General features: G+C 42.6%; 2 protein-coding genes across 3 annotated transcripts in view; both read right to left on the bottom strand.

Moving 5' to 3' along the window:
- Positions 1-2,826, bottom strand: part of PNPLA2 (patatin like phospholipase domain containing 2) — a 53,492-nt gene extending 50,666 nt beyond the window's left edge. The window contains exon 1 of one of the 2 annotated variants that reach the window (XM_063117099.1): positions 2,335-2,826. In XM_063117099.1, the coding sequence (XP_062973169.1) occupies positions 2,335-2,521 (187 nt within the window). In that variant the 5' untranslated portion in view covers positions 2,522-2,826. The remainder of the gene's footprint in view (positions 1-2,334) is intronic. The other variant, XM_063117098.1, reaches the window with a different exon arrangement.
- A 10,337-nt stretch (positions 2,827-13,163) lies between these two features.
- RPLP2 (ribosomal protein lateral stalk subunit P2) lies at positions 13,164-20,843 on the bottom strand. Its single transcript, XM_063117104.1, has 5 exons — positions 20,741-20,843; positions 19,467-19,590; positions 17,209-17,257; positions 14,018-14,113; positions 13,164-13,283 (listed from the first exon to the last, which is right to left on the bottom strand). Exons 2-5 carry the CDS (start codon positions 19,587-19,589, stop codon positions 13,207-13,209), a joined length of 345 nt encoding a protein of 114 aa, XP_062973174.1. The 5' UTR covers position 19,590; positions 20,741-20,843; the 3' UTR covers positions 13,164-13,206.
- Between the last annotated feature and the right edge of the window lie 1,216 nt (positions 20,844-22,059).

Genomic DNA, 22,059 nt, shown 5'->3' with positions numbered 1-22,059 from the left:
ACAATATGTGGTTAGTCTTAACTATGGCCTGCTTAGTAGGACAAGTCAGCTTCACAAATCATGGTTAAGTCTAACCACAGTTTATCTGGGTTTGAACATAATGCTAAATTTTGACAAATTGAAAATGGAAACGAAAGCTTCTAATCTCTTTCACTCAGCTGCACCAGAGGAGGAGAGGGGAATGAAGATAATGATGAAAAACTGCTATCTCTACAGAGGTCGGAGATAACAGATTTGAGTCAGGGGTGGGGGCAGAGAGAGCAGGGTTTGATAAAAAGAAGTGGCGTCAAGGTAGAGGGAGACATGCTGACAGGCCAGATAGGGACCGTAATGGGCCATATCTGGCCAGAGGTTCCCCATGGTAAATCATAGTTTTGCTATATACCTAAGAAAACAGTGGAGAGGAAAGGGCTAAATTCTCCTCCCACTATCCCATGGTTCCAAACTAATCCCACCCACCCCTGTGCTGCTAGTCATTAAAGAAAATGACCGGGAAGCAGAATTACAGAACTCATATATCATGTCTAGTTTGGACCTCATATTAACAACCCACTCTTGCGAGTGTTGACATTGTATTTTATGGTTTTAATTGTGAACTGCCCAGAGAGCCTCAGCTATTGGACAGTATAAAAATGTAATAAATATAAAATAAATAACATAACTGCACTGGAAAAAGTGCACAGGGTTGCGGCTCAGGAACAGTTTGGAAAAAACACAGCAAGTATAAACATAAGAAATAAGACACCCAGTGTCATGATAGGATATTGTTAGGATTGTCATTCCCATCACCACATAGTTCTTGTGCCTGTAACTCAAATGCAGTGTTACAACCTGCTGTATTTCTGCCACTAATGTTGTTAAAACATACAACAAGATCCATGCAACCACGACGGGAAACCCCATAGAACTGAAGAAACAGTAGAGGTCATTGAGTCCAACTCCCTGTCCAATGCAGTAAGTCAGCAACCCAGATCTTGCTTCCTCCAGGCTAAGCTTCATGTTCAGGAAGGATTCTTGCAGTCCATTGCTAAGCATATTTACTCAGAGTTAAGTCCTAGTAAATGTACAGAGGATTGCAGCCTTAGAAACCTTTTTAAAAAAGAGCAACACTCTTCCACACACACACACACACACACACACACACACACACAGAGTAAAAAGCCTTTGGAGAAGTTTTATGAGAAAAGAGAAGATTTCAAAGCTAAAACCCTGTTCCAGCTATGTTTTTAAGTCAGTTAGTGCCCCCTATTGCACACCATGTACCTTTGCAGTGTGTGTGTGTGTGTGTGTGTGTAGGACTTGAAGACAAATAGCAGATGATCTAATTTAGAGGGCATGTAGCCTTATTGTATTCCAGGCACCAGAAGAGATCAGCGAATAATCAGGATTGAGAGAGAAGGCACTACACACATAATTTATGGTAGAAATTATCGTCCTGGCTTCACAGAGCCCAAACAATATGTGTATGAATATTTTCAGAGAGCACAGTTCATAATAAGCTAATCAATTATTGTTGAGCGAGTCAGGTTTTGCCCTTGGGGGACACTTCCGTGACAAAACAGAGAACATTTGTTAGTTTCCCTCCTCATGTCATTACACAGAATATATTTTGCTTTATCACTGTAACACCACCATCACTTCATAGGGAATATACACAGGGTATATACACACATGCAGAGGGTCGCATCCGGTGTTACTCTAATTTAAGTTAGAAGCCTTTCAGTTGGTCTACTCTAAGTAAGACTAACAGTGGATACAACACTCCTCCCCACACACAGGTAACTTAATGACACACTAATAACATGCATGGGAAGGAGCCCTTGTTTAGCGTAGAGTAAGGTACTAGCCTCAGCAGTAAACTATACAAATAGGCTAGTGGTCTGACTCAATGTAAGGCAGCTTCACATGTACCAAAAGGAGTCATCCTTGACTAAACTACCTAACAATTATTCCCCCAAGACCTGTCCATGTGTCACTGCTTAAAAGAAGAAGTGTGCATACCCATAGGATTTGGAGCCATGTTACCTAACGAACTCCTGCTTCAATACAAAGGATAGAACTACAGCAGGGAATGCCTGTGGCCCTCCAGATGTTGCTGGACTTTCAACTCTCATCAGCCCCAGTCAGCATGGCCAATGGTCAGGGATGATAGGACATGGAGTGCCACCACATCTGGAGAACCACAGTTTCGCCACTCATGAGCTCCAGAATGCTTACACGGCCCTTGAGAGCAGAAGGATCCGAGTCCGCAGCTGCCCCTCTTGACAAGGGGCTGTTGATCTCCCCACCCACCCTGCCAAAGGGGAAGAGCGCTGGGCTTCCTTCTTTCCTTACCTAAGCAGGCTCCAGTAACGAGGGCCGTGGCCGTCAGGGCTCCGGCCGAGGCGCCGTAAATGGTCTTGGCGTTGGCTACCAAGAAAGGAGCATGTTCTTGGAGGCAGCTGGCGACCCCGATGTGGTAGATCCCCAGGAACCCGCAGCCCGCGAAGGAGATATTCCAGGTGGAGCCCGGCGGGTACATCGCCGCCTCCGCCGCCGCCGTCACCACCTCCTCGCACGCCCTTGGAGAGGCGGAGGAAGGGGGACAACAAGGGACCAAGATGGGGAGCGGGGAGCTCGACAACACAACGCGCCTGGCGCCTTAGAGCGCTGCCGAGAAAGAGGGGGCGAAGGCGAGGCTGGTGGGAGCAGCGGCTGCGTGATTGAGCAGCCCGGCTCGGCTCTTCTCGCTCGCCCAAGGACCTGCGCTCTCAGCGGCCGACCTTTCTCGTTCCTCCGCCGCCCGGCTTTTTCCTGCTCTCTTCCGCCTGCACCTAATCGCCGGCAACCCGAAGAGAGGCGTTATATTGGGTGCGCGCCTGCCCGCACCGGGGCGGAGCTCGCTTCGGTCATAATATCCCCCAGAGCGAGTCAGGAGTTTCAGCGCCGGCTAATGGCTGCAGCGCGGAGGGGGCGCCACCCTGGGGAGGGCGGAGTCGAGAGCCAGGAGAGCCCTCGGGGTGGGAAAAGGGGGGGCAGGGGGGCGGTGCCAGCGGGCCCGAATAGCAGAAGTCGGGCAGCGATTCCCAGAAAGCCCAGGGGCGTTCCGAGGCGGCATCCAATAGTGGGTGTGCATAGAGCGCAGCGCGGGTCTGGCGGCGCATTCTCTGGAGCCGCGGGCAGCTTTCGACCTAGATACGATTGTTGTTGTTTGAGAGCGATCCTATTGCATTAAGTAAGCCAAATTTCTCCGATTGAATGTCTTTCGTTGCCGTGTCTTTCGCGTATTATGACGTCTCGAGTGTGTATGTGCGTGCGTGTGCACAGTAGAGGTTAAAGGGTCCGTGGTGTGCGTGTGCCGAAAGGGGAGGACGCACTCCCTAGTAAATAAGACTTACTTCCGGATAAGTGTGTATAGGTTTGCTCTCTTCTAATCGAAGTCTCATTCACTTCTATGGGTCTACTTTGGATATTACCCAATGAGTTCAATGGGACCTACTCCCAAATAAGTGCAGGTAAGACTGCGTCGTTAATGGACTTTGGTGTGAAGTAAAGTGAGACCACCCTCCCGCATGTTACTAGGGTATGCTGGGAGTCGGAGGACCTATCTCTACCTAAACATACATAGGAATGTGCCTTTGGTAAATTAGACCATGCTAGTCCCACAGGAAAGACTTGCAATATGTGATAGGACTTAACATCTGAGTAAATAAATATAGCGTTGTTCTTCATGTCTGTTGACTGTGATAATAAGACAAAATCTTGTCACACATTAACACCTAACATGTCTATTGTGGATTACAGCCCACTTTGTCAAATGTATGAAATGGTAAAAGCAAGCTTGAGTCCATAATGTGTGCCACAATAAATGTCTTAGTCTTTTAAATTTAAGCCATGTGTATTTGCAGCATTGCTTGTATGCAAAATAGCTGTATATTTGCAGAGTTAAAAGTTCTGCATGTAGCTCAAGATCCTTAGCCAAGAAAAGCTAGTATAAATCCCCTATATTAATAAACAGGGATGTCTGTGCGTTGATATGTCTTAGGCTACAAACCTATACATACTTACTTGGGAGATAGTGGGAGTTAGTGCTAAGAAACCATGCATAGGATCAGACTGTAACTTTGGGGCAAGGTAGAAGAGTGCCTGTCTCTATTGATGATAGAGATTTCTGCACCTTCTGAAGAAAAATATTGGGTGGTTGGGATTACACACAGAGAGACTGATAGGACCCTAGGGCTGTACATGCTCCTACATGTACAATCCTAAACCCCCACCCCGCATAATACTAGAACCTGGGGCCATCATCCCATGAAGCTGATGGTGGGAGATGTAGAACAGATAAAAGGAAGTACTTCTTTCAACAGCACATAGTGAAACTATGGAATTTACTTCCACAAGATGGCTTTAAAAGGAGATTGGACAAATTCATGAAAGAGAAAGCTATCAAAGGCTGCTAGTCTTGATGGCTATATGCTACTTCCAGTATGAGTGGCAGTATGCCCATGTATACCAGTTGCTGAGGGGAGTGTTGTAACATGCTCCTTTCTTGGTAGCCAACTGGCCACTGTAGGAAACAAGAGGCTGGACCATCCAGCATTTTTTTCTGCACTAGCTCTCAGCGGGATCTGGATGGCTGAAAGGAAGCTTCTCTTCTGCCAGAGGGTTAAAGAGAGGAAGCAAGGAAAAAGAAGAGAGAATGGGTTCAAAGAGATGTGTCCTTGTCTTCCTAGCTGTTTTCTCCCTGCCCAATTCTTTTGATGGCAAGGAAACTGCCTCTCTGCTACTTAAGTGGAAGGCACCTGTGTGCCCACCAGATGTTTTGGACTACAACTCCCATAAGCTCCAGCCAGCATGGCCAATGATTGGGATCAAGGAAGTTGTGGTCCAAAGCAAGGGATGGGCACCAGGTTGCCTACCTCCTCAGAGGGTATGCTTTTTCTGTGCCCACTTCCCCACTTCCTTCTTTTCCTTGTGAACCTGCTCCTTCCAGAAACTTGCATTTCCAATTGTTTGGGGGTTTGATCCCGGAAGTGCTATATTGCCGCCACTGGCAGTAGGGCCTGCACCAGTGCTGGCGACATGTGCACCGGGAACTGGTGGTGCTCTCTGCTAGCGGTAGGGCACTTTTGGATCCTACCCATAATGTTACATAAATATTATTCTTTAAGGCTTCTCAAGTGATCTCTCATCCAAGCACTGAGAATTGGAATCTTAGTATAAAGTAAATGGAAGACAGGGAGTAGGGGAGTGTCTTCACCTTAAACAGCATTATTGTTTTTCTCCTGAGCCAGCAGGTGGATGCCAGAGGTGGGCAGAAGGTAGATCTCCAGACGTTTTGGATTCCAACTCTCAGAAGCCACTGCCAGCATGGCCAGTCGTCAGGAATGCTGGGATCTGTAGTCCAAAACCATCAGGACACCAGGTTGAGGAGGCTGCCCTATGCTGTTGCTCAAGTGCAGGGTGCAGCACACACACTTCGTACTTCTCAAGAGGCAGTATGTTTAGATTAGAACAAGAGGCTCATATTGAACCACTCAGAGCAAAATCCAGGATCTGTGCTGTAGGGCCATACAATTACTTAGACCTCCTCAGGGGACGTTGTTTCTTCGCAATCTGTGGGTTGAAATGGAGGTCTACAGCTTCCACGTAAAGGCAATTCTTCACTTTCCTGGAAAAGGCTGCAATCCAGTAGGAAGCAACCAATTATTTTTTTTACTCCCTTTCCAGAAGCCTGCGCAAGGGCAGGAGGGACAGTGTGTCACTGTTCATCATTTATGGGAGAGTTTTGGAGAGATGTGTTAATAGTATGATGTTTTCCAATGTTCACTAGGTTAATTAAAAATCCCAGGTAGTTCTAAATTAAGAGCCACTAATTGCAGCAGGTCTCCTAGGACATATCACTAATCACTTTGGAAACTCTCCTGAGCTTCAAAAGTAGTTATGCAGACTAAGCACTTGTCTTTTAAACTGGACTTTAAAAAATGATAACTTGGACTAAATGAAAGCAATAATTACCTGCTCCTGTTTCATCCAGATGGGAGTTGGACTTTTTATTTTCCTCGACAAGCTCCATGGTAAACTGGCACCACCTAGCCATAATGGCTTCACAATTATGAAGGACTTGCTGGATCATTGTATATAAAATCCAAAAAGAGCAATGGCAATTCAAGTGTGGAATGGGGTTATTTAATAGAAGTGGAAAACATACATAGGATTGGCCCTGAAGGATAAAATGTGGTTGAGGTATATTTATTATTTATTTATTTGTCTGTTGCATTTATACCCTGCCTTTTTTCCTCCAAGGAACCCAAGGTGGCGTACATAATCCTCATCCTCTCCATTTTATCCTCACAACAACCACCCTGTGAGGTAGGTTGGGCTGAGAGTCTGTGACTGGCCCAAAGTCACCCAGCAAGTTTCCATGGCCAAGTGGGGACTAGAACCTGGATCTCCCGACTCCCAGTCCAACACTTTAGCCAATACACAACACTGGCTCATGTGTATGTATTGACTGGAGAATCCCTAACAATGCATAATGCTGGGGAGTCAGATGCTGATTGGAAATGGCACATTTTTTCACCCTGTAAACAAACTGTTTTAGAACTGACATTGGCCCTTAATACATCGGCATGTTATACACAATGCAATCTCCAGATATCTCTTCTTAAAAGCAATGGGGGGAACTACGGTGGGGCTGGTGGGTGAGTTGTGATGTTACACGTCAGTACATAATAAGTCTATGGTTGTAGTTATATGTTCCTGCTACATCTCTGTGTTTTATGGTGGGCATTTCTGAGGTGTGAGAGAGATGAGTGACAAGAATGGTGGATTTACATGTGTGATGATTGGCTGAGTGAGTGGAGGAGGGATGAGGTGTGTGTGTGCTATAGAAACTCTGTGCTATGCTTTGTGAGTCAGATAGGGATATAGATAGGATTTTAGGATTGAGAACTGAGAGGGAGGGAGGTCTGTGGTGATTTATGAAGTGAATGTTTGTGAGTGTGATCTAGAGTACTGTGTATGAGAGAACATGCATTGAGAGAACAACTTATTACTTTAATTAATAAAGCTTTCTTTGTTTATAAAATTCTATACCTTCTCCTCTTGGCAACATAAGGAGGTAATAAAGAGAACAGTACAAAGTTAAAGGGGGAAGAAGCCTTAAAGGTTCTGGTGACAGCAAAACCCGGTGTATGTGAGAGAAAGTAGTTCCTGTGGGTGGTTAAGAAAGGCCTTAGAGAAGGAGAATTCTCACTAGTAGAAAGCAGGAACGCCACAGGGTTTAACACACACACTGCAGTTTCCCCAATATTCCTCCACCCCAAAGCCTGTATTAGCAATAATTTTGAGGAAGGAAATCAAGTATCTGTATTAGAACATAAGAAGAGCCATGCTGGATCAGACCAAGGATCCATCTAGTTGCTCATGGGAAACCTATGAGCAGGACATGAGCACAACAGCATTCTCCTGCCCATCTTCCCCAGCAACTGCTGTACATAGGCATATTGCCTCCGGTACTCTGATATTGTTCTCATCTTTTATTTCCACCAAGGCTACAGCAGCAATCTGGATGGGGATTTTATTCGGGGAAATGATGCAGAGAAAGGAGAAGAGCTAAACACCCCTTCCCCAGCAGTGATGTCCTAATCCAGTTTGTGTCCCTTCAAGAGACGTCAGTAGATCCAATAGCATCACATTAAAGAACTGTACTTTAAAAAAGGCCCTCATTTTACTGATAGGAGACACAAAATAACTATTCTACTGGCAAAAGCGTGCACACTTCATAGCCCATCAGTACTGCTATTTCTTTATACTTTTAGTTAGACTGATTCCAAAAGTTAGGGAAAAGCAGCAGAATGTTTAAAAAGAAAGTCAAAAGTCAACTACAGAATAAGAACTCGTCTAAAACACCATGGCATGGCAAATTAAGCTTGGACCCTGCATATCACCTGAAACAGGAAGGACTTTGGGTGCTTCTGAAAGATGTTCAGGCTTGACCTCTGGCAAGTCTCCAACCTAGATACAGAGATACCCTCCTGGTGGTACCCAAAATGCCTACTCTATTATACATTGATGGTGCTATATAAATAAATAATAATAATAATAATAATATAGCTCATAAAAGAGCCTTTATTGTCTCTGGAACACCCTACCACTGTAAATTAGGAAGGCACCAACTCTTTGGGGTTTTTGGCACCTAATGAAAATGTACCTTTTTCAATAGGCATTCCCAGGAAAGTCATATTGTCCTCTTTGTGAAGACTTTTTTTTACATCACCTAGATATTTCTTTAAGCGATTCATAAATGCCATCAAATAAAATAAATAAGGAATCTGCAAGTCATTGTAAGCTTACACACCAAATTAGCACTGTTAATTATCAGTATGAGCACTTTAATTTATTTAACAATTCATAATTGGATAATTTATGTGGGCAGTTATCCACTTGAATTGGATTTTCCAAAGGCAGATTATTTGCTATTAAGCAACTTCAATAGATGACCTATTATGTAGTGTGGACTTTCACTTTTCTGTTCCTCTCTCAAGCCTATACAGGAGCATTTAGAAGTGTGGTTATTTATATATATATTCCATTTGGACCAGCTTTTGGTGGCTCAAGTTAAATTTTTAAGGTAGAGTATCAGGGAAGAGGGGTGTTATGTTGAGAAACCCTTTCTAAAATTTTGTGCAATTCAAGTATGATTCAATCCTAATTGTTTTTAAATGGTAATGTTTCCTTGAGTGTCCTGTTAGTGAAGGGCAGGTATATGACTCATTAATTCTTAATCACTATGTGTCTCTTCCAATAAATCTTGAATATGTCTTCTAGGTGCTTATGCAAGATCACAAAGTGCAGATTACTTACCATTCAGTATATTTTAACCACTCTTCTTTATTCAAAATTTCAGTCAGAGTGGAGAAAGAAAACTGTTAAAGCTGGTAGCTAAAACAGCATGAATGCTCTGTGTACAAAATATTTTTGAGGATAACTGGGAGAGGTGGTAGCTTAGTGCCATCCAGCTGTTTAGACTACAGTGCCCATATTTCCTGACCATTAGCCATGCTGTTTAGGGCTGTTGGGAGTTGTAGTCCAAAATATCTGGACAGCACCAAGTTGTCTATTGCCTTGGGAGGGGGGGTGTAAGTGCTTTTGTCAGGCCATCTTCATAAATGTAATGAGAAATGGTAAATTATGGCTCTGAAATGGGTTCCAATAGTTGCTCTATGTAGTTCCCCATCTCCTTTGTTCTATTCAAGCCTTTCTCTAGAGGTGTTGGATTACACTGTACTGTATGTCAGCAGCATTGGGTATGCTTCCTTGGGATTATGGGAGTTGTAGTCCACATCTGCAATGCATCAGGTTAGGGGAGGCTATTCTATTCCTTTTTGTTGAGACCAGATTAACATGTGGGACATGATGCCTCAATTTAAACATTTTTGCCCTTAATCAGTAGTGAACTGAGGATTAATGTGTATTTATCTGGAGCCTTTGGTCAATGTCTAGAATTGAACTCTGATCTCCCCTGAAGCCTATGCTATTGTTTTAAGAACATGATGGAGCCATTTTGGCTTTTGTCCTGTGTAGAGATACAAAGATATATATTTTTATCACAACTTGGGAGTGATTGGGCAGGAGTGGCAGGGAGAGAATGTGAAGAAATATTTGTTGTGATCCTGTTCTAATGAGGTAAGAGGGAAATATGTGTTCTCTCCCTGAAGATTAACTCCCAAAGTCTCTTCTTTCACTGTCAATAAACCACAGCAGTGTTCTCTAAACATTGTGTCAGCAGAATTTACCCTAGTACCTCTATCCCATATTGTATCATTCTCAAAATTGCATGCCTGTTATTGGGCTGAATAGATGGAATGAAATGATAAAGCATTAAATGAGTAAGAATATGTCTCAGTGGCATCAAACTCATTGAAAAGGATGTCAACAGCTACATGTGGCTTGCTGTATACGAAAACATTATATATAGTTCTGTCACAGTATCCCTCCCCCCATTAGAGATACTGGTCTAAAATCTCCCAGCTTCACTGTGAATAAGAACCAGCTAGTTTTTACTCCAGAGCCTATCTAAGAAGTCCACAGTTTATTACAAGAGTGCCTTTGGACTTTGCCCAAAGAACTTACAGCTCTGTTTTTGTTTTGAGTCCAAGACAGCCATTTCATCTAGAGTGCAGTGATTTTCACAGGCATTCCTAGGCAGAGGGTTAGTCTGTAGCTTGATGTAGGAAAAAGTGTTTACCTACTGTTCACTCACTACATAATTCCAGTATTTTGCATAACCTACATCAGCCTGGTGCCCTCCAGCTGCAACTCCCAGCGTGGCTGGCCCATATTAACAAGGCACAGTATCCATTTATTGAAAAAACCAAATTATGTACATTACGTTACTAGATGTAAGTCATATAGTTTCATGTTGGACTAAAAGACTCACCCTATCCGACATGAGTAAACCCATGTCAGTCACTTCCTCATGGCACAGCTACATAGTATTGTATGAAGAAGCAGAATGTTTTGAACAGCTCGCCTTCAGTATTATGATTTATTACATTTATGTACCGCCCCACAGCCAAAGCTCTCTGGGTGGTTTACAAAGATTGGGGTGCAGCAAAGATTACTTGGACGTAGTGCATCTCAAATTATTTTTGAGACGCTTTTGTAACTTTCAAAGACAAAACTTGGCAAGCCATCTGTATAGGCCAAGCATGCTTGAATTTGTTTTGCTGGTTGAAGTAAACTTAACCTGGATTGTTTCCCCTGCAACTATTACCATCATTGCTCAGCTTTAATTTATAATTATTTTCGTTGTGGCAAACTGCACATTTGAGCCCAGTCAGAGAAGAACAAAGCAGTACAAAGTTGGCAGGGAAGTCTGCCTCATTTCCTAACCACCCACACTTTGAGCCCGCATAGGATATTGAGTTTGGCCAAGAAAAGCAATGTGCCCCAGTTTCTAAGGCCAAAGGGAGCTTATGCCAAATGTAGAAGCTTTGGACAGAGCAGGGTTTTTGCCTTTTAACAGGCCTTGTGAAGTGGAGGGGGGGGGGAACGCAATAGGAAGAGAGGGGTGGGGAGCCCCCACCACACACAATCAATGTAGTTAGCTTATTATGATCTACAGCAGCTTAAATATTATGAAGTTGCATTTTTCTTAACTGGACCATTGGCCCACCCAGTTCTGTACCATCAACTCTCATGGACAACAGCCCTTCAGGCCTGCTACCAAATGTATTGGAAATGCCAAAGATTGAACATGGAACCTTTTGCATTCTATGAGGTACAACGTTCTTTCTCCCAGTTGTTCAGCTATAGCAAGGAGACGGCAACTTCTCGGGGTCAAGGGAGCACACTGCCCCCTCAAAACCTACACCCTGCTGCAGTTATCATGGAAACAAGGTGTGCGGGGAGTACACACCTTGCTTCCCTGCTAAAGCCGTGTGATGCTTACCACCACAGCAACAAATTCAGCAGTGGAGGCAGAACACAGCAGAGCCCTCAAGACCAACCAAGGGTGGGATTGCATGTGGTCCATGAGCCATATATTGCTCACCCCTGGGCTACAGCATGGGGTAATTTTAAGGTGCATTTGCTTCAGTCAGAAATTACAAAAGTAGAAGGGAGAAAATATACTGCACTTTAAGTTGCTTCCTTGTTTGAGAGAAACAAATCATTTTGAAGTTCAGAGTGCTTGCTAGGAAGTTGCACAATTCTTTTTCAAGCTTCCTGTATAGTTGCTGAACTGGTACACCTCCACTCGTGTGTTTTTGAGCAGCAAATAACTGCCGAGTTATACTTTGTTATATTAAATATGTATTAAAACTATAGCAATTTTTAAAGAATTCAAATATAATCCACACTATTATGTGCATTGAGACCTATTAAAATTGAGAATGCATTTTAAAGAAATCCCTTGCAGGGGCAGGGTGAGTGGGATATACATAATTCATACCAAGCTGTTGAGAATACATCTGTGTTCAGAAATCCTTACAAGCAAATAAGTGTATTGTAAGTTGAGGACAATAGATCTAGGAAAGTTAATTGTCTCACAATATGGTGCCATAGGGTTGCTCTGCGATCTGTGTCCATCCTCATGAACAGGATGGAAAGTAGAAACGTAAAGGCTGTTCAGATATTGCTGACTTCAATATTATCAAAACTGGGACAGTGAACTGGTAGACTACCTGCCTGCCCCCAACTATCTTCATACGGTCGATGTATTTTCCATACTTCAGTCTGATACCCTAGCCAATAGCTACTTGAAAGCAAAGAACACCATGATAATTTCATATAACTTGTATTGCTCTCATGTCTCTCTCACAGACCAGCATGATCCGTAACGGAAGAGCCCATACTTGTATGACACAGAAGTATTATAGGGACCAACCATCCCTTCCTATGTATGTTCTCCTAAACAAACACCATCCCCACACAGCAATGTATGGAAAATGGCTAAACTACGTTGAAAAAACATATGTTGTCTGTTTTTATGGTTTAAAATTGTGTGTATTGATTTTTAATATTTTAATATTTTGTAAACCACCCAGAGAGCTTTAGCTGTGAGGAGGTATAAAAATGTAATAATAATATGCAACACAATATAGAAAACCCATCATAATTACAACACAGCAATTAATTTTCTCACAGGATGCCACTTCTGAAGCAATTCCAACTAATTCCCTACATAAATGCTCAGTTCAGATAACACGTTAGTCAACAGTGTGAAAACTCCACTCAACTGTTGAGTTTTTAGGAGGTACTCCCCACACGTTCTAACTTCATTGTGTGACTGTGAGCTCTGTAAAAGTCATCTTGACATTTGATTGACAGTTCCGCCACCCTCTCTCCTCCCCCAGTCCTCCAGATGATATCCCATCAGCCATTGCTGCGAAAAAACAATCCTGGTGGCTCTCCTAGAGCAACATTCCCTCCTTTTGCCGCTCTTGCCGGAAAACTCAACGGAAGGAACTCTCCTCTGTACAGCGTGGATTTCCTGCGTGGAATGTTTCCCCCCCCCCCCAAAAAAAACCCTCCACTGTTGCGAGGAGTTTTCCTGTCAGACAACACATTTCTCAACAGTGGTGTAAAAACTCCATCATGGAGTTCTAAAACCACCGTTTAGAAACGTGTTGTCTGAACTGAGCCATGCCTGTAAATAAGGCCATAACAATGAAACATCTTTTAACAAAGATTTATTACAGATTAACGCATAAGGACATTTTAGTCAAACAGTCCAAATCCCATATCATCATCTGATTCTTCAGACTCTTCTTTCTTTTCCTCTTTCTTCTCCTCAGCTGAAAAGACATGTAGATTTGGACAATTAGCTGAAAATTCTCCAAGCAGCAACCTTATAGGCTTATTCTATACACAGTTGCCTTAAATATGAGTTATTAGGAATTAGAAAAAAGCCACATAGTGATTGCTGAGGGCAGACGCCACCCACCATCAGGTTATGTTAGACTCAACCACATGCATAATGGGGCAGGGATAGGTAACCTGATGCCCTGCAGATTTCTGTATTACAGCTACTGTAAACCCCAGCCAGCATAGCCAATGGGCAGGGATTATGGGAATCGTAGTGCAAAACATCTGGAGGGCACCTGAAAAAGGGTTTAAGGGTTGAATTACTTTGAAACTCCAGTTTCTATATTGTATAGCAAAATGAAGCAGAGAAGTGTGCCTGGATGTCAGCATCCATACCAAAGAAAGTGTGAAGAGCCAGAACTGAAGAGGATGCACTTCAAGGTTGAACGACTAAAACATTTCCTTTCAATAAATGTTTACAAGAGTGATTGCTAATAAGAGCTTCTACAGTTATTCAGAGATGAGGTTTCTCCTCAGAAATAGTTTGTGGAACTGCCTAGGTGTAACAAAGGCAACATCATGTCATATAAGTTCGTCAGTCACCAATGCATTCCATAACAAATGCATGCTATGCCCTAGAATAGTATCAACTTTCTGGATTCCTATCTGTGAAAAGCCAGCCCAGCCTGCATACATGTTGCATTTCATGATAGATAATACTCACCAGCAGCTGGTGCAGCACCTGCAGCAGGAGCAGTGGAACCTCCAGCAGAGGCGGCTACAGCCCCACCAACTGGCATGCTGGCAAGCTTGCTGAGACCTGGTGGAGATTAACACAGGGAAATGAAACACCACATGTAGAAAAGGTCTTGCCAACGAAACAGAAACCAGATTTAGGCATCCAGGGGGAATGAATCCCTACCTGGCTACTAAATTTGCTGCAAGGCTCTTTTTTAGAGACAGAGCTCTGTCTGCACTGGCCAAATTCTGCATTCACCACAGCCGTTGCTACCTCCACAACCTCAATGCATATCCCTTTCCTCACTGCATTTCTGACAAGGACAGGCAGAAGAGAAGGAACTGACAGACCTGCCAGTTATCAATCCCATCAAAGTGGTGTTCTAGAGGACCAGTTTTGCCACAGGTCTTTTAGCTGTTGACCTTAAAACATGAGATAGCTCACATTACCAATAATAGAGCAATTTCTACTGACAACCAATCCCACACGAGATGCCAGAAACAACAACTTCGTATTCCCTCAGCCTAGTTTCATCATATAAACCCAGCCTGTTAAAACCTGAGATGCCCTCCATGCAGCTAGTGAGACTTATTCATTTCCATTAGCTGCATGAGGCCAAACCCAGAACTGTGGCAAGGAGTAATTTCTGCAGTTGCAAAGTACATGATGGATGTGCCTTGGAGATTTAAAGACTTACGACTGATTAATGCCAACTCTTCCAGGGAAATTGGCAATATAGCATTTCCCTTGCGAGCAGTGAGATTCCCTTGGCTTTCATAAGCACGTCAGTGGGGGGTGAAACGCCTGTTCTTTGTTTCTAGGAATACATATCTAAACAATGTCATGGTGTTCCTGGGGCCAGAAGAGTAAACATGTTTTATAACCAATTCAGCATATTCTCAGAGTATATTTTATAACGTCAAAGCCAAGTAGTCATTTCAATGTACTAAAACGTACTTAGAACAAATATACAGGCCTCAATTAAGTGCTATTAAGCAGCTCTGAAAGTTTGCTGCACCAGTCCTGCCGCAGAAGAATCTAGCTGCAGTAACATCAATTATTTGACTGTAATTGTTCCAATGACTATTATTCATTCAGCACCATTAATTTTCATGACAATTTATTATACCAGAAGACAATGAATCCAAGGTATAAGGAATGAATGTGAGCAGATGTCATTACACATACTTCAGCTATAAATGGGGGAATTAGTAAGGGCCTCAAGTAATAAAGTGTTGCCATCATCCAAACATTTAGGGACAGAGCTCCACACATAAGGGACATCAAGACAGAAAGCACTGTCATTTAAGTGAGCAGAGTGGTAGAGTTGGAGAAGGTCACAGGCAGGAGACATATCAGAAAATAAGATAGGATATGAGTAGGATCACATGGTCTTAAAGCCAGCAACTGGATTTGAGGATGGGCAAGCGGACTAAATAGTTTTTCCAATGAGTTCTGGATAGTGAAGGTGACTGAAAAAGTGACAAGGGACTAAGCCAGAGGGTTTTGCAGTGTTGGGTAAGGAGCAGTGACTTGACTTAGCAACAGGTTGAATATTGGGAGGAAAAGAAAGGGGAGTATCCTGCAATGAAATTAAGGCCTCATCACTAGTTAACAAGGTGGACAGTGATACAAAGCAAAGACAAGGCAAGTGAGGGCTAGGAGGGAAGTTCAGCCTTGGACATGCTGAATGTTGGATTGTGAGATGTCCCAAATAGAAGTATAAAAAGAGTGGCATGTGAACAAAAAACAAGCCCTTAGAAGTCTCAAGAGTTTTCCTCAGCTTTTTCCTGGTCCCACATGTATTGAGGGAGATGGAAAGACACAAAGTAGTTGCAGGAGTAGGCAATCTAATACCTCCAGATATCTTAAACTGCAACACCCATAAACCCTGACAAGTTGGCTGGAGCACATGGGAGTTGTAATCCAAAACATAGAGGTTTTGATAGATTCAAAATGTATAACTGAAGGAGGCAAGGCCCTAAGGAGAGAATAAGGAATGAAAACCTTAGTAGAGCAGAGACTGAAGCACATATATTTGTTATGAGTACCTATGCATAAAAAATGGGAGGAAATAAACCTTCCTTCAAAAGAACTGTTCAGCCCACACTTGAATATCTAAATATTAGCACATTTCCAAAAAACTAAGCTTTTTTATAGCAATTTGTTGAGAACATCCTCTATATGAATAGGCAAGCAACAAGTGCCTGTTTTTATGAGGGTTTCCCCAAATTAATGTAGTCCACAAGCGAAACCCAGCAGGTACTAGCATGAGCCTGTGGGAATTAGGATGGACCTGTTACATTTCACAGAATATGCTACAAATTCCACATGTATTTACTGATAATGCTCTGGGTGGCTGTTCTCCATAAAGAGCGATGACTGATGTTTGGCCACTTGATAATGATGAGTGTTTCTCACTGGGTTCCTGGGCGTTCTCAAGTTAATCGGCTGGTTTACACAACACGACAGCCCACGGTGGGTTAAGTAAGACATGGCAAGGCTCAAGCGCATGCAGTCACCATTCTGCATATCTAACTCCCACTTTGAGTTGTCATGTCACACAAACTCTCCCAAGCATGGGTTAGGGTGAAAATTCAAGCTTTCAGTGGGCAGAAATGAAGTGATTTCGGAACTAGAGTAAAGTGTAAAGGGAAGATAAGCCAATAGGCATATCTTTGTAGGCTGATGATACCAGTTTCCCTGACTGCATCACAGGAGGGTCGCATTGACAACACGCCATGACAAGCCAAGGGCGCCAGCTTGTTTCTAAACCCCTGCTTGGAAGTTATGCTGTATGAGGTCAGAAAGCATGAATTATGTGAGGGTTAAACAGCCCTCACATAACCATAGAACAGGCCATGGGTTGCTTACCCCTTGTATAAACCATGCTTGATGTGTTTCCACAATGCAACAACCCTAGTGTGGAGGCTGGATATGCAACCCAGCACCCACAGGTGCTGCGGCTCATCATAGGAGTTAAAATAACCGACAAGCTGTGGAATGTCATCTGAACAGGTCACTGAGTCCACAGCAACATTTTGCATTGGGATGCTGTAAGCAAAATAGTAAAAGCATCTGAGTGAGAAGCAGCACGTTCCCAGCGCTGATGACTTCAATGCCAAAGAATGAGTCACTCCATTCCCTTACAAAACCCTTCTTCATATTTAACTCACCTTGGGAAATGACATCTTCAACATTTTTCCCATTCAGCTCACCAATGACCTGTGGGAAGCAAATGGAAAGCATTATATAAGAAATCTTCAAAGAGAACGGGCTACTTCATAACCCACACTCACTGAAGTCAACTTAGGAAATGTTTGTGCAATGAAGAAAACAATCAGATGTGCTACCTTCACAAATTTCACAGAAAAATCCTGCAAACCTCTCTAATATTAATCCCCATAAATTACGTTACCCAAGTCTAAAGAAATAAACTGAAAAGAGGGGAGGGCTCACAATGTAAGCAACTCCATTTGTGCATATTCTTTTGTTCGTAATTGAAGAAGTCTGCATACACACAATGACCAAATGTACTCCACCTACAATTGAGCCATTAAAAGTTGCTTCACACCCCCTTACATTCCCCCTACAAAGCAAGCCCTGCCTACATTACTGTTGGCAGAGCTTGCTTTACTGTTCCAGTATGCTTAACTTTTTAACCACATACATAAGCATGCATTGTTGATGCTGCTGAGTTAACAGTTGAGCTGAGTAAGACAAGAAGTTGTTGCTACTTCAGACGCTAAAATAAAGATGAAAAAGGAAGGCAGATTGTAGACACAGGGAATGGAACATTGTATGGAACCAAACTCAGAATAGCAGAAGGTCACCAATAATTTAAATGTCAACAAAACTGCTGTATGCATATTTGTTTCTTCTGAAAGAATAGAATACTTGCATTTGAACTGCAAGGCAAACGTTCTGGTTGAAAAGCCAACCATTTTGCAGGATTTTTGAGAAATTGGAACCTGATATTGCAAGACTTATGTTTTTACAGAAAATGGGTGGAGTATGTCTCTTTTATTATTTTGCTGGGGAAAAAGTTCAGTTCGACACACTTTAAAAAACAACTGGCCTTGCTCTTCTACATAAGTTGCACTGTGCCACAGTGAACTCTTGGACAGAGGTTACCACCTCCTCAGATGCATGATGCATTTTTGAAGCTGTAATTAAAGAAGACTACAGTGATCCCAAGGCACTTTTTTGACAACAGGCTTAGTGGAGATTAAATTTTGTCTTATGACTTTTGCCTGGAATCTCATTTGAGTCATTCTAATAAACTGAGAGCTATTTTTACAAGTAGAACGAAAATTCAACATTCCAATAATCAACTGGGGAGATTTTATAAGAACATAAGAAGAGCCATGCTAGATCAGACCAAAGGTCCATCTAGTCTAGCATTCTGTTGACAGTGGCCAACCTGCTGCCTGTGTGGAGTAGGACATGAGGACAACAGCACTTTCTCACTCATGTTCCCCAACAACTGGTGTACATAGGTATACTGGAGATAGCATATAGCTATCAGGACTAGCAGCCATTGATAGCTTTATCCTCCATGAATTTAAAATATTTTTGTTCACTCGAGCTTTATTTTATTTATGTTTTAATTGGGTTAGATGTACTTTGAAACAAGAGTAAGTTTGAAGAGTTTAAAATACTGTGCACACAAGGAAAACTATAACTTATCTTTTCGGTGGGGGGGGGGGTTGCTGGAAGGGAAAGCGTCACCAAAACATTAGATTAAGGTAATTAAAAAACCCAATGGTACAATTAGGACTTTTTATTGACTAACCACTCTCCCAATTGACTAATATTAAGCATTCAATTAATTAGTTTTTGATTATACACAATAGGTTGGGTGCAGACTACTCACTTTGTCCCACTGAAATTATGCAAAAAGTTGAACATGAATTGCTTAAATCCCACTGCCTAAATGCAATCAAGTTATGCTACAATTCTATTCATACTTACCTGAAAGAAGGTCCCACTCAACTCAATGGGGCTTACCTCTGAGCAGACACATATCATTGCTTTGTTAGCCTGGATCCAACCCGCTATATTCGAACACCTGGTCAGAAAAGTGTCCTTGAGCAATTTGTCCTCACTGCTACAGAGGACGTATTCTATTAAAGTTACTCCAATTCACCTCAATTCAGGAGAGTGAAAGTTTGTCCCAAGATGACTTAAAATGCTCAGAAACGCTCTAGAAAAAGAACGTTCTACACTTCTGAGGAACCTGCCCAAGATACCATTTTGTAAGTCTTCATTTCACACAGCTGATACTTGCAGTCAAGAGAATCAATTGCCTCTCTCACAGTGATAAGAGGTTGTCCAAGATATTAGCATCCTTTCCACTGAACGATAAAAGTTGTACTTACAGCCAAATCAAACAAGAACACCCTTTCTGCCACCTCATGCATATTCCACTCACCTTATTCAGGCGTTCATCATCTGTCTCAATGCCTACACTGTCAAGGATTTTCTTTATGTCTTGTTTGTTTGGAGACCCATTGCCTCCAAGGATAGCAAGAAGGTAAGCTGAAACGTATCGCATTCTGAAAAAAGAAAGGCAACTTCTTTAACATTTGGCTGTCATCAAATGCTTTTTCTTACAGATATCACATGTAACAGGCCAGTTGGTTTTAAGATCAATCATAGTGCCTCAGTTTCCTGGGGAATAGAAATAGCTGCCCTCATAATTTTGGGATATACTTATACTTAGGAGCTACCCTCAGATATCTCACACTAGGCACCTCACTAGCTGCCTAGTGAGCATTCTAAGGAAAGAACTTAATTCAATTAGCAAAGCAAATGCTTCACATAGGTTCAACCTTTGACATCACTACTTTTTTAAAAAATCAGTTAGACAATGATGCAAAAGCCTTCTGCTTGAGACCATGTGTCTTAACTCAGCCATGAGATACATGTTTAAAAGACGGATAGTGGAAAGAGAATTAGGGACCGGAAAAAGTTGCACTTTATTGAATAAACACTCCCAAGTGAGCCATACAGTGCTATCACACTTTCAAACCATACCGAGCCTTTCTTCAGTAATGCCCTTTTAAGTTAAGAATTATTTTGTTTCAGAAGTTCTCACTACCATAGAAGAGAAAATCTCATGGAACCCGATTTTTAAGTGTCAACTTCCTAATGGCAAAAAAGCCAGAAAAGGGAGACAAGACTCTCACTGGTTTGCTTACTAGGAACAAAAAGCAACTTTTTCTCCCTCAATAATTAGTTCTTTCCCCGCTATTTTTTCTGATACTGCGTTACTATATGACCTTTACAATATTCTTTCTCCGCTATTCTTTATATTTCTTTAATAAAAGGCCAGTAATAATAGACGCTCCTCACCACCTCCATTTGCCCCTGCACAAGTCAAATTTCCAAAGCATTTATCCCTCCCATACAGCGGACCTGAGGGTCCTGAGCCTTAAATATATCCTCTTTTGCTTTTCTTCCCAGCAAAATTATTGACTCCTCTTATTGACTCCTCTTCTTCCAACGAGGCCTTCTCCATCCCGAATAAGGAAGCACATGGCCGCCATATCATCCCTCCACCCCGTCCTGCATGGACGTCGGCTAGCCCTGCTCTCCAGTAGACAGACTCGCGTAACGAACAAAACGGAAAACTACACACGGTCCAGACGTTCCTATTGCAACGGAAAAGGTGGCGCGTAAAGAACCCCACGGACCCCGACTTACTTGAACGCGTGCTTGGTGCAAAGGCCAGGCCGCAGGACGTGCGCTCCCTACGACGGCGATAGCAAAAAGGAAAGGGCGGAGCCTACCGCCCGGGAATCTTCCCTGCACATTCCAACAACGGGGTTTGCTATTGGGCGCAAGGGATAACCAATCAGAAGCCGCGTAGTTAGCAGTAGCTTCCACGGTCGCCATGCCCCGCCAATCGGAAATGACGCACTTCACACCGGTCTGGATAAAAGCCATGTCACTAGAGGCAGCGCCGATGCCGCCATCATCAGTGGGTTGTCATTGGCTTCCGCGGTTGCTGCATCATTAAAGCGGCCGCGCGCGCGCTATGAAGGGGAATAGTAGAAAGAGAGGGGTTTTTCTTTTCTGGTTTATGTGCTCCGCTGTTTTGGGGTAAAGGTCTTTTGAGTTTTGCTTTCTTCATTCATCTGTGTGAATTCAGTTTGTATTTTCATATATGTAACTAAAGGCATTGGGGGAGCCCTTTCAGGCTGCTGTCGTATCCACGCTTACCTGGGAGTATGCGTTATTGAACACAGCGGAAATTACTCCTGATTAAACATCCATAGATATTTGCTGCAAGTTTCTTAAATCTAGTAACGCTGCAATCCTATAACCATTTTACCTGAGAGTAATCCCTACTGAACTCAGTGGGACTTACTTCTGAGTAGTCATGTATAGAATTGCACTGTAAGTGAATGTTGAAATCGTGTTTCATATTAACATGTCTTTCTTTTTGTCGACTTCCTAACTTTCGTGCATGAAGGCTCCTCGTCCCTCATCACCAGCAGCCATTCCTGCAGGCTGTAGAGATGAGGGTGGAAGCAAGACTATTCCACTAGCCCTGCTGAAATACTTATTTTTCCTGATTCCTTCTCATCCTTTTTCCTTGTGTGTCATGTCTTTTTAGTGGGCTTTTTTTAAAAAACTAATTGAATGTAAACCTCTTCAGGAGGCTTTTTGGTGGAGTGTGAGACAAAAATAAATACACGTTGCAGTAATAATGTTAGCCCTACATATGTTTATTCAGAAGTTAAGGTTGCAATTTTAGATGTGTTAAATTGGGAATAAGCCCCATGAAACGTAGTGAGGTTTACTTCTGAATAAACATACATGGGGGGAAACATACATAGCGTTGGGCTAGACAATCATATGGCTTGTGCACACTTAAAGCAGGAGTAAAGTCCTATTGAACTCAGAACCATGTACCACTGATAATAGATTATTGTCTGGAAAGCCAGGTTTCATATCACCAGGTCTACAGTTTGGTACTATTGTGTAATGAAAATTATTGGTCACCTGTCATAAAATAC

Source organism: Elgaria multicarinata, chromosome 2 (assembly GCF_023053635.1).
Source record: "Elgaria multicarinata webbii isolate HBS135686 ecotype San Diego chromosome 2, rElgMul1.1.pri, whole genome shotgun sequence".
Taxonomy (NCBI): domain Eukaryota; kingdom Metazoa; phylum Chordata; class Lepidosauria; order Squamata; family Anguidae; genus Elgaria; species Elgaria multicarinata.
The sequence above is the reverse complement of the archived record's forward strand: the minus strand, read 5'-3'. Positions and strand labels throughout refer to the sequence as shown.

What these genes read in the sequence shown, in the direction of transcription:
- RPLP2 (XM_063117104.1), bottom strand. Translation starts at nt 19,589, where the DNA reads ATGCGATACGTTTCAGCTTACCTTCTTGCTATCCTTGGAGGCAATGGG. An exon ending in ATGATGAACGCCTGAATAAG is followed by an intron (nt 17,258 to 19,466) that starts GTGAGTGGAATA and finishes TGCTTCCCACAG; the next exon opens with GTCATTGGTGAGCTGAATGG. An exon ending in TGAAGATGTCATTTCCCAAG is followed by an intron (nt 14,114 to 17,208) that starts GTGAGTTAAATA and finishes AATCTCCACCAG; the next exon opens with GTCTCAGCAAGCTTGCCAGC.